A 13,591-nucleotide genomic window follows, 5' to 3' on the forward strand; every position below is an offset into this window, starting at 1 on the left:
GCGAGTACCCCGTGTCCACCACCCCAGCCAGCAAGGCCCTGCTCAAAAGAAAGAAATCAATCCGGAAATATACTTTATGCACGTGTGAGTAGAAGGAGAACTCCTTCACCCTCGGCTGCCCAAATCTCCATGGATCCACCCCCCCCCCCATCAGCTCCGTGAACCCCCTTGGTTCCTTTGCCATTGCTGGCACCCTGCCCGTTTTCGAGCTTGAGCGGCCCAAGCCAGGGTCCATAAATGTGTTGAAGTCCCCTCCCATGACCAACCTGTGCGAGTCCAGGTCCGGTATCTTCCCCAGCATCCTCTTTATAAACTCCACATCATCCCAATTTGGCGCATACACCTTTACTAATACCACCTACAGCTTCCCACTGACCATAATGTACCGACCTCCCACGTCCAAGTCTATTCTGCCTGCCTCAAACACCACCCGCTTATTGGTCAGGATCGCGACCCCTCTAGTCTTTGAATCGAGTCCCGAGTGAAAGACCTGACTGACCCAGCCTTTCCTCAGTCTAACCTGGTCCGTAACTCAAAGGTGCGTCTCCTGCAACATTACCACGTCCGCCTTCAATCCCCTAAGATGCGCGAATACACGTGCCCTTCTGACCGGCTATTTAACCCTCGAACATTCCAGGTGATCAGCCTAGTTGGGGGACTCATTGCCCTCCCCCTCCGCTGATCAGCCATCCCCTTTTTTAGGCCCGCCTCCAGCCCGTGCTCCGTACGTCCACCGGTCCATCCCCAGTCAGCCCCCGCCCCCAACCTCTTCACTGTCCCTCATCCCAAGTCCCTCCCTCGTCAGCAGAACATTCACCCCCGCTCCCCCCCCTAGTAACAACACCCTGTAGCCCAACCCTTTACTAAACCAAACATATGCACATCCCCCACTGCGCTTCCGAGAGCTAGCTCACCCAGCTAGCTTGGTGGCCCCCATCCCCGGCGCCAGATTGTTCTCTCCCCCCCCCCCCCCCATACAAACAAACTCCACCATCAAACAATCCCCACACAATTGCCCAACAGAAAAGCACCAAGATCAAAACAAGCAACGCTCCATCCCCCAACAGTGCAAATGTAAACCGTAATTCACTCAGCTCTACCGCTGGTTCTAAATCAACGCAAACAACCTCCATGAAACGCAAAACGGGAATCTTTTTACAAAAACAGAAACAAAAAGAAAAAACAAAAACATGAACGTTGCAGCCAAGTTCAACAGTTCTCAATCCATCACCGGCCCTGTCTTTTTCGCAAAGTCCAACGCGTCCTCAGGCGACTCGAAGTAGAAGTGCTGATCCTCATGCGTGACCCACAGACGGGCTGGGTATAACAGTCCAAACTTCACCTTTTTCTTAAAAAGAATTGACCTGATCTGGTTGAAGCCTGCTCTCCTGTTCTGTGAGCCCTATCCACCTCCAGGGGCTTGGAGAATGCCCCATCCCCCAGCAGCTTCACAAACATGTCTGCGATGTATGCCCCAGCGTCCGTTCCTTCGGATCACTCCGGGAGCCCGACGATTCTTAGGTTCTGTCGGCGGGACCTATTTTCTAGGTCCTCCACCTTCTCCAGGAGCTTCTTCTGCTGATCCCTCAGCATCCCCACCTCCAGCTCCACTGCAGTCTGATGTTCCTCCTGCTCAGCCAGCGCCTTCTCCACCTTCTGGATTGCCCGATCCTGGGCGTCCAATCTATACTCCAACTGCTCAATTGACTCTTTTATCAGGTGCAAGCAGTCCCGTTTCTGCAAGCCTTCCTGAATGACTTGCATCAGCTGCTCCATAGACTGCTGGGTCGACAAGCCAGAGGTCCGAACCTCTGCCATGCTGTCTTCTGTTGCAGCTACAGCCCAAGCCTTCTCTGGCCTGTTCTGTGCTGTATTTTTCTATGTTCTATGTTCTATCTTTTTGTTTCTGCCCTTACGAACACTTCTAGTCGTTCTCTCCATGCAACGAAGTGGGAATTCAGTAAACAATTGCCACTAACATCCGTTTTACAATTCAAGTCCAGTAGAAAAAAAGGGGAAAGGGCCAAAAGGCCGACCAGTGCAGGAGCCACCAAATGTGCGACTTACTCCTTCATAGCCGCCACCGGAAGTCCTAAATTTGAACCTTTGACAGAAACTGTTATCTTTTGGTAAATATTTAAGAGGTAAATGTTTTGGATTTAGGATCTCAACAACGAATTTAAAAGCCGTGTAAACAAGGTATCTCTGAAAGAATTGATTATATATAATATTTAGATTTCTGAGATTTTGATAGAGGTATTCAAAATCATGAGGGATTTGGACAGAGGCGATGGGGAAAAACTGTTCCCATTGGTGAAAGGATCGGGAACCAGAGAGCACAGACTTAAGGTAATTGGCAAAAGTAGCAATGGAGGTCATGAGAAAAGACATTTTCATGCAGCAAATGATTTAGGTCTGGGATGTGCTGCCTTAAGTGTGGCGGAGGCCGGTTCAATTGAGGCATTTAAAAGGGATTTGGATTATTATCGGAAAAAAACAAGTAAGTGAAGGATTATGAGGAGAGGCTGGAGAGATGACACTAGGTGAATTGCTCATTCGGAGAACAGGCCCAGACACAATGGGCTGAATGGCCTCCTGTGCTATAACAATTCTGTGATTGTGATGATACATATACACATATATACAGATCAATTGGTGCTCTTTATCTTAGTAATATCTTTAATTAAAATTTTTTTTTATAATACCCAATTCGTTTTTTTCCAATTGAGGGACAATTTAACATGGCCAATCCACATACCCTGTACATCTTTGGGGGGTGAGACCCACGCAGGCACGGGGAGAATGTGCAAACCACATGGACAGTGACCTGGGACCGGGATCGAACCCGGGTTCTTGATGCTGTGAGGCAGCTGTGCTAACCACTGTGCCACCTCCATTTTAGTAATTTCTCAGCTTTTGTTATAGTTTCAAAGAAAAATCAATTGTTATTTAAAACAATTTATCTTCTAAAAATCCGTGTGATATATTATTATTGTATTGTTCGCGGTATTGCCTAAATTGTATGCAGCCCGCAAATCTTTAGTTACTTTATCTCCTGCAGTTTGCCACCAATGCCGTTTCTGTTTCTAGTCCAAAAATTACTATTGTTAATATTCATACTACTTATAGGTTTTGCCTGCCTTTGTTGGATGAACTTGGCAGTACGGAAAGATCTGTTGTCTTACTGATGGATGATTCCAACAAATTTCCAGTACCAGAGAACCGGGTTCAATTCCGGTCTTGGGTGACTGTATGGAGTCTGCACGTCCTCCCCGTGGCTGTGTGGGTTTCCTCCGGGCGCTCTGGCTTCCTCCCACAATCCAAAGAAGTGCTGGTTAGGTGGATTGGCCATGATAAATTGCCCTTTGGTGTCCAAAGATTAGGTGGGGTTACAGGGATAGAGCCGGGGCATTGGCCTAGGTATTGTGCTCTTTTGGAGGGTCAGTGCAGCCCTGATGGACCGAATGGCCTCCTGCACTGTAGGGATTCTATGATTCTCAATAGGAATAATAAAAAAAGGTTGATGCAAAATCTACACAATATATTAATTGGCACCTTCAATGTGCATGATACAGAAAATTTCTTGTTTCAAATGAAGGATGAATTTAGTTCAACTTCAGTGCCCATCTCTAAATTCAGAATTCCCAAGAGCTGGCAGCAAATATTAGATTCTTCTTAAGAGTGGAGTGTCATGCTGATTTTAATTTCGACATGAGCTACTATAAAACTGAGGCGTTACAAATCAGTTTTGATGAAAAAGGAATTTTACCCTAGAGAGAACTGTATACAATGCCAGCTAGGGTGGCATGGCAGCACAGTGGTTAGCATTGTTGCTCTATAACGCCAGGTCCGTTTCGATTCCCGGCTGGGGTCACTGTGTGGATATTATTATTATTATTAGATTTGGTGTCAGATGTTGAAAAAAATGGTTTTATCTACATTACATGCTCAGAGACACTTTACACATTTTGTACATAATAATAATCTTTATTAGTGTCACAAGTAGGCATACATTAACACTGCAATGAAGTTACTGTGAAAATCCCCTAGACACCACACCCCGGCGCCTGTTCGGGTAAACTGAGGGCGGAAACTGGAGCACCCGGAGGAAACCTACACAGACACTGACCCAAGCCAGGAATTGAATCCGGGTCTCTGGCGCTGTGAAGCAACAGTTAACCACTGTGCTACTGTGCCGCCCAGATGTGCGTAATTACTAAAATTAATTTTAGTTGGGAATAATGGGCGGGGGGGAAATAGTGGTTGTAACTGGGGAATGAATCCTGTTCTCAGTTTGAACTGGCAAATGTCCAAATCAACTTTAGTTGAGAGATTTACAGGGTCTAATTTATGTTGGTGCTGCTGAATTCTGAAGTTGTGGGCTGACCTTGAGCAGAATTAAAGCTCTACTTGCCATTATAAACATGTGATGTTCCATATTTCAAAAATGGCAAGGAGATACAGAATGAAACATCACAGACAACTATTATCTGTGAACCAGAGCAGGGAGGTTGACTTTAAATGACAATGAAAAAATAATACAGGATATGCTGTAATAAAGAATCCTACCTGAAGTAAATTCAGAGGTCGGAAACCAGGAGTATTTTTTAAACCAACAAATGAGCTACCTGGAAAGAAAACAATAACATATTAGTTACTGTGAATTATATTATAATTTGATTCAAAATCATTATTTATGTTCAGGTACAAAGATCGTGGTCATAATCCACACCATATACAATTCACGACTTAGAAAAAACTTATAACGTCTATTTTGGGGATTCTCAATTTAAATTTGCATCAAACAAAAGCAGAAAGATAGCTATAGATATCAATGTACAAATGCAGCACAAAATAAAAGTAGTTACACAACTGAAAAAAAATAAGACCAGATGAAGAAGGGTCAAAATTCCAACATGTTCCTTCTACGGAAAAATGACCTGTCTGCATCAAAACAGAATACAGGCAACATTATAGACCTATATATCACCCATAGCTACTAAACAAAATGCCAGAAGAATAAAACAATACCCGAGAACGCCAGTGCGAAGGGGAATCGACAAACTCTTACAGTGTAATTCAAACTCTTCTCCATATGCACTGGAACAGACAGCCATGCTATACCTTCGAGATGGCAAAATAACAAAAACAAAGACAATGAGAGAACCGGGCACAACCAAACCTTAATACCCAGCCTAGGGTCTCCCATAGAAGATATAAAAAGAGAGCGAGAACAAGAACCAAGAGGAAGAATTCGAACTTCCATAATCCCAGCCCCATATCAAACAACAAAACACATCACTGGACCACCCGTACCGCCCTCAAGAGGACAATAGCATATTGTGGTGCCAAGAACTAAAAGGAATATAAACTAGTCCCAATCCCATCGTAAAATGGGAGGAAACCCATTCCAGGATTGGAGCGCTGTCAAAATGATCCCCAGACTGGGCAGCACCCCCTGCCCCGGACTGCGGGACCCCCGCCACGGACTGCGGGACCCACCCCCACCCCCCCCAACCAGGAGCACTCAAGCGAAGAAAGGATTGGACCACCGAAAGGTCAACGTAGGTCCGTATCTGAGTGTCCATGACACCAAAGTTCATGTTGAAGAACAAGAACTGTCAGAACTAACCCCTCGGATCCACAAACCACATGCTAAGATATTACGATTTAGCCCGATCTCTATCACAAGAGCCCTGACAGAAATTAGAACAGTCAAAGAGGGAGATCCACATCAGGAGAAACGACCAGCAACCCCTAAAGGGGTGTCCAACAAACCCCAATCCTCAACAGAATACACAGTCCGCCTTGATCTGAGGGAAAAAAAGGCACAGCCAAAAATAGATTAGCTCTCACTAAGGGAGCCTTCCTCAAACATAGCGAGGACCATAAGACCATAAGACATAGGAGCGGAAGTAAGGCCATTCGGCCCATCGAGTCCACTCCACCATTCAATCATGGCTGATTTCAACTCCATTTACCCGCTCTCTCTCCATAGCCATTAATTCCTCGAGAAATCAAGAATTTATCAATTAAGAACTGATCAGAACAACCCAAACCCTCCACCCCTCCGGCTCTGCTCGTCTTCCATCCCATGATACATTAGGATAAAGACACTATGCAGAAATCATAATTCAGCTTAACATGATATAAACTTATTAAATTAGGATAGTCAGCAGTGCAGGACATCACACGAAAGAATTCACTTCCCTGCAAGCAAATAAGTCAAGAACATAAGCAGACAGCAACATAATTATCAGGGAGCAAAGTCCAGGATACCAACTGAGATGCGAGGCAGTTATCAGGATAAATACTTCTTCACTGGCACAGGAAGAAAGCAAAAATCAAGGACAAGGCAGGATCAAAGATGGTGAGCAATCTTCAGGATCTTCCAAGGATCGAAGTACGAAACCTCATTACATCCAGCCTGCTGTTTCACCCGAAGCCAGGCACCGGGGGGGGGGGGGGGGGGGGGGGGGGGTACCCAGCGGGCACACTCATCCCAAATCCCTCTTGACTGACATCAGGAACAGGACAACATAAGATCAAGGGTCGGAGGGCCGAACTAACCCCAGGTCTCGGAAACAGGATTAAATGTTCTCCCTCGTCCACCAAGGACAGTGCTCTCTCTGTTATTAGTGCCTCCTCGTGCGCTACAAATGCCTCCATAAAAACTCTTGAAATGGGACCTTTACAACCTGCACTGCAGAGCCGCCACATCCAAACGGATTAACATCGTGAGCAGCTATCCTCCGTCGGAACTCCGTCAGAGCGGAAAGTCTCGCAAAAGCAGCTGCATCATTAATGAGAAAGCCCCACCCCAACTCTTCCAGCTGCCACAAATCAATGAGGATTTAAGCATTTTGTCTCAACGCAATCGTGCTGAAATATTGAACAGCAAATCTCAGGACAAAGTAAAAGCTATCTGCCAGAAAAAGACAAAAGAAATGCGTAAATGGATTTTAAAAATGGAGTTCAAAGACGGAGCAGGTCATGAGCTTGCGGAAACGCAGCTGCTCCTGCGCTTTACATCACGTGACGCCCCAAAAGTATTTTAATATGTAGCATCAAATAAAGTTGCAGCTAAGAATTCAGAAACATGTTGGGACACAAATTAAGTGAGTGCCACTTCTGACCAGTGTCCCTTATGCTGCCAGAAGTGTTATATTTACCAATAAAATTAGCAGCCCAAATAATTGTTTTTGAAAAAAGAAACCCACAATGTCAGCCGAAGAAAGTGGATCATTATTCAATCTGGATTCAGATTTTGTGCAGGACATTAAAAACTTTACATTTTATTAATTTTGTCAGTTTAGGCAAGCTATGCAGTCAGGCATTAGAAATTTGAACAGACTTAAATAGCTCTTTCAAATTACATCATTTGAAAGCCAGTCTGACAGCATCAAGTACTTGAAAGATTTCTGAAAATTTATATGGCTTAACTTGAATTCTAGTCAAGTTGGAAAATGGAACTTCTGAGTCTTGCATTATTAAGCTAGGGATTATTCACTTGATTTCGATATTTTCCCAGACACACACAACTACCAAAAACACTGCAGTTAATTATCTGAGTGGCCAATGAACTTTACTGGGCACCTTTCACAGCTGGAAACAAAAAATGAAAACGCTGCATTAAATTTTAACTGTTCAAGTTAAGGAAGCACCAAGTCAGACAGCTGCTAGGCCTGTGCTACTGAGATGGAGGGTGCCTGGACTGGAATGACTCATGCATTAGATTTTCCTCTCTTCCTGCAGACAAGGAGGGAAGGAAGTTGTCTGGTCTGATCAACTCGTTGGAAGACTGGAGAAGGTATAGTTTTTTAAGCCCCATCCTGTACCTCAACTTCATTTACCTTCAGATATCCATATCTCTGGATACCCTCATCTAAAAATATCTATTGGTCTGTGTCTTGAAAATTTAAATTAACCTTTTGATGGTCAGGGTTTCAGATTTCCACAATTCTGCGTATATCAAAGTGCTTTATAATTTCACTCCTAAATGTCCAGTTCGAATTTTAAGGTTATGCTCCTTTCCTTAGAACTCATCCACCAGATGAAACAGTTTCTCTGTATTTACCCAATGAAACTTTATCATTGTAAACACCTAATTTAGATCACACCTCAAATCGTCTACACTCGAATATATACAAGCCTAGTCCAGGCAACCTGTATTCATAGTTTAACTCCTGAAGCCCCCATAATACATAGCACTGCTTCAAAAGGTTTCTTGAAAGTTTAAAAAAAATGTTTTTATTCTCCATTTTCACATTTTCCTTCAAAATTTACACCCCACCCACAAACAGTAAATGGTAACAAATACAAAATCAATCCCCTTAACAATACCAACGATCCCATCCTCCCACCACCCAAACAACGGCCCACCTGTCAATATATGCATCCAACAAAACCAACCCTCCCACGGTGGAAACAAAGGAGAAAAAGAAAAAGGAGTCTGGGACCGCCCATGGTCACCATTAACCTATAGAGTCCACTCCCCACCCCCCCCGCCGCCCCCCTACACTCAACGCCATCCAACCTCTGAAAGAGTACCGTACATGATACCCAAGAGTTGTAAACCCCCCCCCCCCCCAGTCTCCAACTCCTCCCGTCCACTGCCTCTTGTAAAACTCCTCCCCCCAACCTCGGTTCCTTCCCCCCCAACTTTCCACCCCGGCTAGACCACTCGGACCCTGTCCTGCCAGGCTCTGATGGCTGCAGCCCCTCCCCCCACCTCACTCCCGTTCACTGGCCGGCTTAAACCGGCCAGCGTGGAGGCTCCCGCCCGGGTCCTTTTCCCCCTTGCCCGGCCCTAGGAAAGCCCAGAAATCCCCTTTTAGCACACAAACCCCACATATCCACCTACACCCCAGAGCCCTTGTTTCGAGTGAAAGTCCCATCACTTCCCTTGTTCAAATATATACAACATTGGCTCCTTTAGCCCATACACCCGCACGCAGTGAAACAAAAAAGAAGAAAATACAGTCATGAGGTTACATCGGCACATGGCCATTTCTCAGTTCTGCCACAGTCCTTCTGCCTTTTCAAACTCCTCCGCTGCTTCCGCCGTTCCAAAATAAAAGTCCTTGAGCTTGTAAGTCACCCTCAGCTTCGCTGGATATACAATGCCGCACTGCACCTTGCTAATGTGCAGTGCCCTCGTCACCCGGTTGAAGGCAGCCCGCCTCCTCGCCAGCTCCACCGTAAAGTCCTGGTATACACGTATACCAGCTCCAGGCCACTGCACCACCCGCTTCTGCTTGGCCCAGCACAGGACCTTCTCCTTCACCCTGTACCTACGGAAGCACAGAGTCACTACCTTTGGCGGCTCACTCGCCTTTGGTACAGGCCTCCACGACCGATGAGCCCGATCCAGTTCATATCGGGAGGGATCCTCCCCCTCCCCAATAGTTTCGCCAGCATCGCGGCAAAATACTCAGTCGGCTTCGGTCCTTCAACTCCTTCGGGCAGCCCCACAATCCTCAAATTCTGTCGCCTGGATCTGTTTTCCAGGTCTTCCATTTTTCCTCGCAGATCCTTGTTAATGTCCATCACCTTCTGCATCTCCTTCCCCATCGAGGGAAGTTGATCACTGTGCTGCAATAAAGTCTCCTCCACTTCCTTCAGCGCCTCCCCTTGCTCTCGCACCTCCGCCACTGCGCTCGCCACCGCCGTCGTCACCGGGGAAACCGCCTCCTCCACCAGCACACTCAAAACCTCTCTCATCTCCTTCCTCATTGTCTCCATGTATTTTGTAAACTGCCTTTCGAATTCCGCAGCCATCACCGTAGTTATTTCTTCAGCCGTAAGCAATGCGGTCTCCCCTGGTGCTCCAGCCTCCATTTTCCTTGGTGACCCTGCGGTGACCTTTCCATTCCCCGACGGACCTTCAGCTGTTTTTTTTACGGCCGTTTTTTTGCTCACCCTCGACATTTTTCTTCACTGTGCCGCCTCTGTGCCTTCTCCCTGCTTTTGCCGCCTCCTGGGACCGGGCGTAAAGCCCCAAAAATGCCGTTCCCGAACGGGAGTTCTCCACTGTGCGGCTGCCTCCCGCCCGCTGTCACTGGAAGTCCACCAGGTTTCTTGAAAGTTAACGATGCCTGCCAGGACAAGTTAGTCCATATTTTACAGAATTGATTACCGTAGTAAGGTGTTCAATATTTGAATGGAGTGCAGTCTAGCTTGACAGATTCCACTAAAACAACATTTGGAGCACACAAATGAAGATAACATAGCAGCTAGATGGAAGTTCCTCGGAGTCTCTACTCTCATGTTAAACAAAGCCCCAAGACCTATGCCACTGAGCCAAGTTATATCCGTTTGACAAATGAAACAAATCAATTTATGCTGACCTTGCTTCCTTCCTCCCTGTCAAAGTTGTACAGTAAGAAGTCTTACAACACCAGGATAAAGTCCAACAGGTTTGTTTCGATGTCACTAGCTTTCGGAGCGCTGCTCCTTCCTCAGGTGAGGAAGGAGCAGCGCTCCGAAAGCTAGTGACATTGAAACAAACCTGTTGGACTTTAACCTGGTGTTGTAAGACTTCTTACTGTGCTCACCCCAGTCCAACGCCGGCAACTCCACATCAAGTTGTACAGGTTTAAGGAGTTGCCAGCATTGGATCCATATCAGGTGTCACTGCTCGTCATGTTGTATTGCAGTTAAACCTTAACAGTAATTTTGCAAATGTGTGAACATTGTTCAATGTTGATTGGGTAGGTAGGCTCCACGATCAATTTAAAAAAAATAAATTTAGAGTACCAAATTATTTTTTCCCAATTAAAAGGCAATTTAGCTTGTACTGTTTTTTTTTGTACAACTGTGTTGTGAACTGTTTTAATAATCAGAGTGTCCTAACCCCCCCTTGTATGTTGGTACAGAGGGGAGGGTACCCCGTTTCTCCAACACAAAATTAGTGTTTGTACCATTTGGCCTTGTCTATATTTTTACTGTTTTAATAAAAAGATATAGCCAAGCCACCTATCCTGCACATCATTGGATTGTGGGGGAGAGACCCACAGACACGGGGCGAATGTGCAAGCTCCACACGGACAGTGACCCGGGGCCGGGATCGAACCCGGGTCCTCGGCGCCATTAGACAGCAGTGCGAACCACTGCGTCACCTTGCCGTCTACACTATCAATTAAAGTGTTTCCCAAACATTTCTCGATGTGATCCCATTTAAATGCCTCAAATTCTGTGTGACTCCTGGCTTGTGGGGGGGACAGCAGATATAGAACTGCTGGGTTTTCCTTTAAAAAAAGTGAAGAACCACCTTTTTGCATGCTGTGATTGTAACAGCAATCAGGCCACAGCGAATGTAAAGCCAAGCCCACCAACAGAAAAACACACAAACTTTTAAAGGTGCCTCGCGGTCACAGTCCACTAAGAGAAATGAATGAATGGCTTGCAAATAAAGGATCTGAGGGCTTTTCCCTTTCTAGGAATGGAGTGGGATGGGATTCTCCGTTGGCTGATGATGAAATCACGAAACACGATTGGCAGGAGAATAGTTTCCGACCCTAAAATCGCAGCGGGCGCCGATTTGATGCCAAATCGGTATTCTCCGTTACATCGACAGCGCCGTCAATGCGGTCCGGAATGCATGTACAGTAGACATCGTTTGCATATCATTAGAGGGCCTGACCCGATATTTTTTGGGGCCTCCGCAATGCTCCGCCTCCGATGGGCCAAGTTCCCGACGGCACGGTTCACTTGTGGTTATAAAAATCGTGAAACCGGCATTGTGGCTGCTGAGGGAGGGAGAGGAGGTACGGAAAGTGTCCAATATCGCCATAGTTTGCTGACAATTGTGCCGCTGGCCGGGCGGCTTTTTGCCAGGGGGAGTAGCGGGGGTGTGGCCAGGAGGTGGGCTGTGGGGTCAGGTGGGATGGATATTGAACACCATTGCCGCAGCCGGAAATGCAGCCGCGCACGCCGCTGACAGCCCACAGATTGTAGAGGTGTCGCCCCAGGCCACCCCCTACGTACCCTCTGGTCCCAGCCGACCCATCAATTGTTTGGGTGCACTCCAGCACAACCCAGTATCAGCTTGTTGACTGGGATGAGTGTGTGTGGGGATTGTAATGTGTATATGCGGCTGCAGCTTGTCAGCCTCCCAAGTGTCAATCACGGACCTAGAGAACCCGGCACCGTTTTTCATCGGAATCGATTGTGTTTCACGTCACGCTGATGCTAGCCCCTTCACAGTTGCTGTATTGATCCAGGTTCGGTGCCAGTTTTGCTGGCATGAAAGTCCACGACTTCTGCGTTGACGTCAGCACTTAGTCTCAGAAACTAAGAATCCCGGCCATGTTGTTTCCTCTGTTGGAGCCAGATGTATGCTTAGGTTAATTTACAACTGTAATTTTTTTCACTGCCCCTGTTTGGGGTACTCTCTAGCTTCCAGTCAGTGGTCTCATTTGTGGGGGGAGGGGTCCCTTTAGTTAGGGAGTCTCATGGGGTGGGTCCCTTTATTAGGGGGTTGCTTTAGTTTGGGGGTCCCCTTTAGTTAGGGGGTCTTCCTATTTACAGGGTCTCCCTATTTAGGGGATCTCTTTGGGGATCTCCCTATTTAGGGGGTCGTGATGGGGTTTTGGGTCATCCCCACACTTGGGAAAAGCACCCAGAAAATCTGTGAGTGGGGGGCTGCTTTGTGATGCAGGGAGGTGGGGGCGACTGCTTTGCGATGTGGAGTGGGGTGTCTGGCCACGGGACCTCGGTATTGGGTTGCCTGCTCAGAATAGCGGTCAGATAGCAAAATTCCCTCAGGTGTCCCTCATATTTCTCACCATGCATAATTTGCACGATGAAAGATACTGAATTGCATCATGATTCGAGGCGCAAATCAGTTCCACATCACCTCTGGCGGGACAACATAGGGAGAGATTTTCCGGTTCCCGATGTCGATTTTGTAATCGCCGATTGGGCGGAGAATCCGTTTTTGCAAAAAAAATCGGGTGCAGTGCCTTTTTGACGCTGGTTTCGTATGCTCCATCCCCTCAGAAACGACGTCATTGGGGCACGTGCCGCATGCCATTGGGACAGCATTAGCACGTCACCTGAAGACCCCCCCCCCCCCCCCCCCCCCGGCAATGCTCCGCGCCCAATGTGCCATGTTTACGACGGCACGGTTCACTTCTGGTCCCAGCCGTGCTGGAACCCGGTGTGGCAACTGCGGATTGTGTCCAGCGCCGCCAGTCGGGCGGGAGCCATGTTGCTGGCCCGGGGGTGGTGGGGGGGGGGGGGGGGGGGGGGGGGGGGTGGTGGTGGTGGTGGTGGGAGGGCTTCCGCGGGGGCTGGGAGGACTGGTGGGGGGTGTCCAGGGGACACTATCTGACAGGGTGAGTCCCTGCACAGCCGGCGCATGTTTTATGGCGTGACCGCTGCACCACGGCCATTTATTTTGCGGAGGCCGGGTGTTTTACGTGGGGCTGCTAGCCCCTCACCAGTCGCAGCACGGTGAGGGGCCACTGCTGATATCTGTACATGTAAAACACCACGGATCCTCCGCAAAGCCTCAGATTCGGAGAATCTGGCCCATAGTCTCCCAAACAGAGAATCCTGCCCAACATTTACCAAACAAAAATATTGC

The 13,591-nt window shown here is 47.4% G+C and overlaps 1 protein-coding gene across 10 annotated transcripts in view; it reads right to left on the reverse strand.

The window, feature by feature from the left end:
• supt20 (SPT20 homolog, SAGA complex component) overlaps positions 1-13,591 on the reverse strand; it is a 107,908-nt gene that overhangs the window by 11,777 nt on the left and 82,540 nt on the right. For all 10 annotated transcript variants that reach the window (XM_072477046.1, XM_072477041.1, XM_072477050.1 and 7 more), the window contains one exon: positions 4,570-4,628. In XM_072477046.1, the coding sequence (XP_072333147.1) occupies positions 4,570-4,628 (59 nt within the window). The remainder of the gene's footprint in view (positions 1-4,569; positions 4,629-13,591) is intronic.

The sequence above is a fragment of the Scyliorhinus torazame genome, chromosome 15, assembly GCF_047496885.1.
Source record: "Scyliorhinus torazame isolate Kashiwa2021f chromosome 15, sScyTor2.1, whole genome shotgun sequence".
Taxonomy (NCBI): Eukaryota; Metazoa; Chordata; class Chondrichthyes; order Carcharhiniformes; family Scyliorhinidae; genus Scyliorhinus; species Scyliorhinus torazame.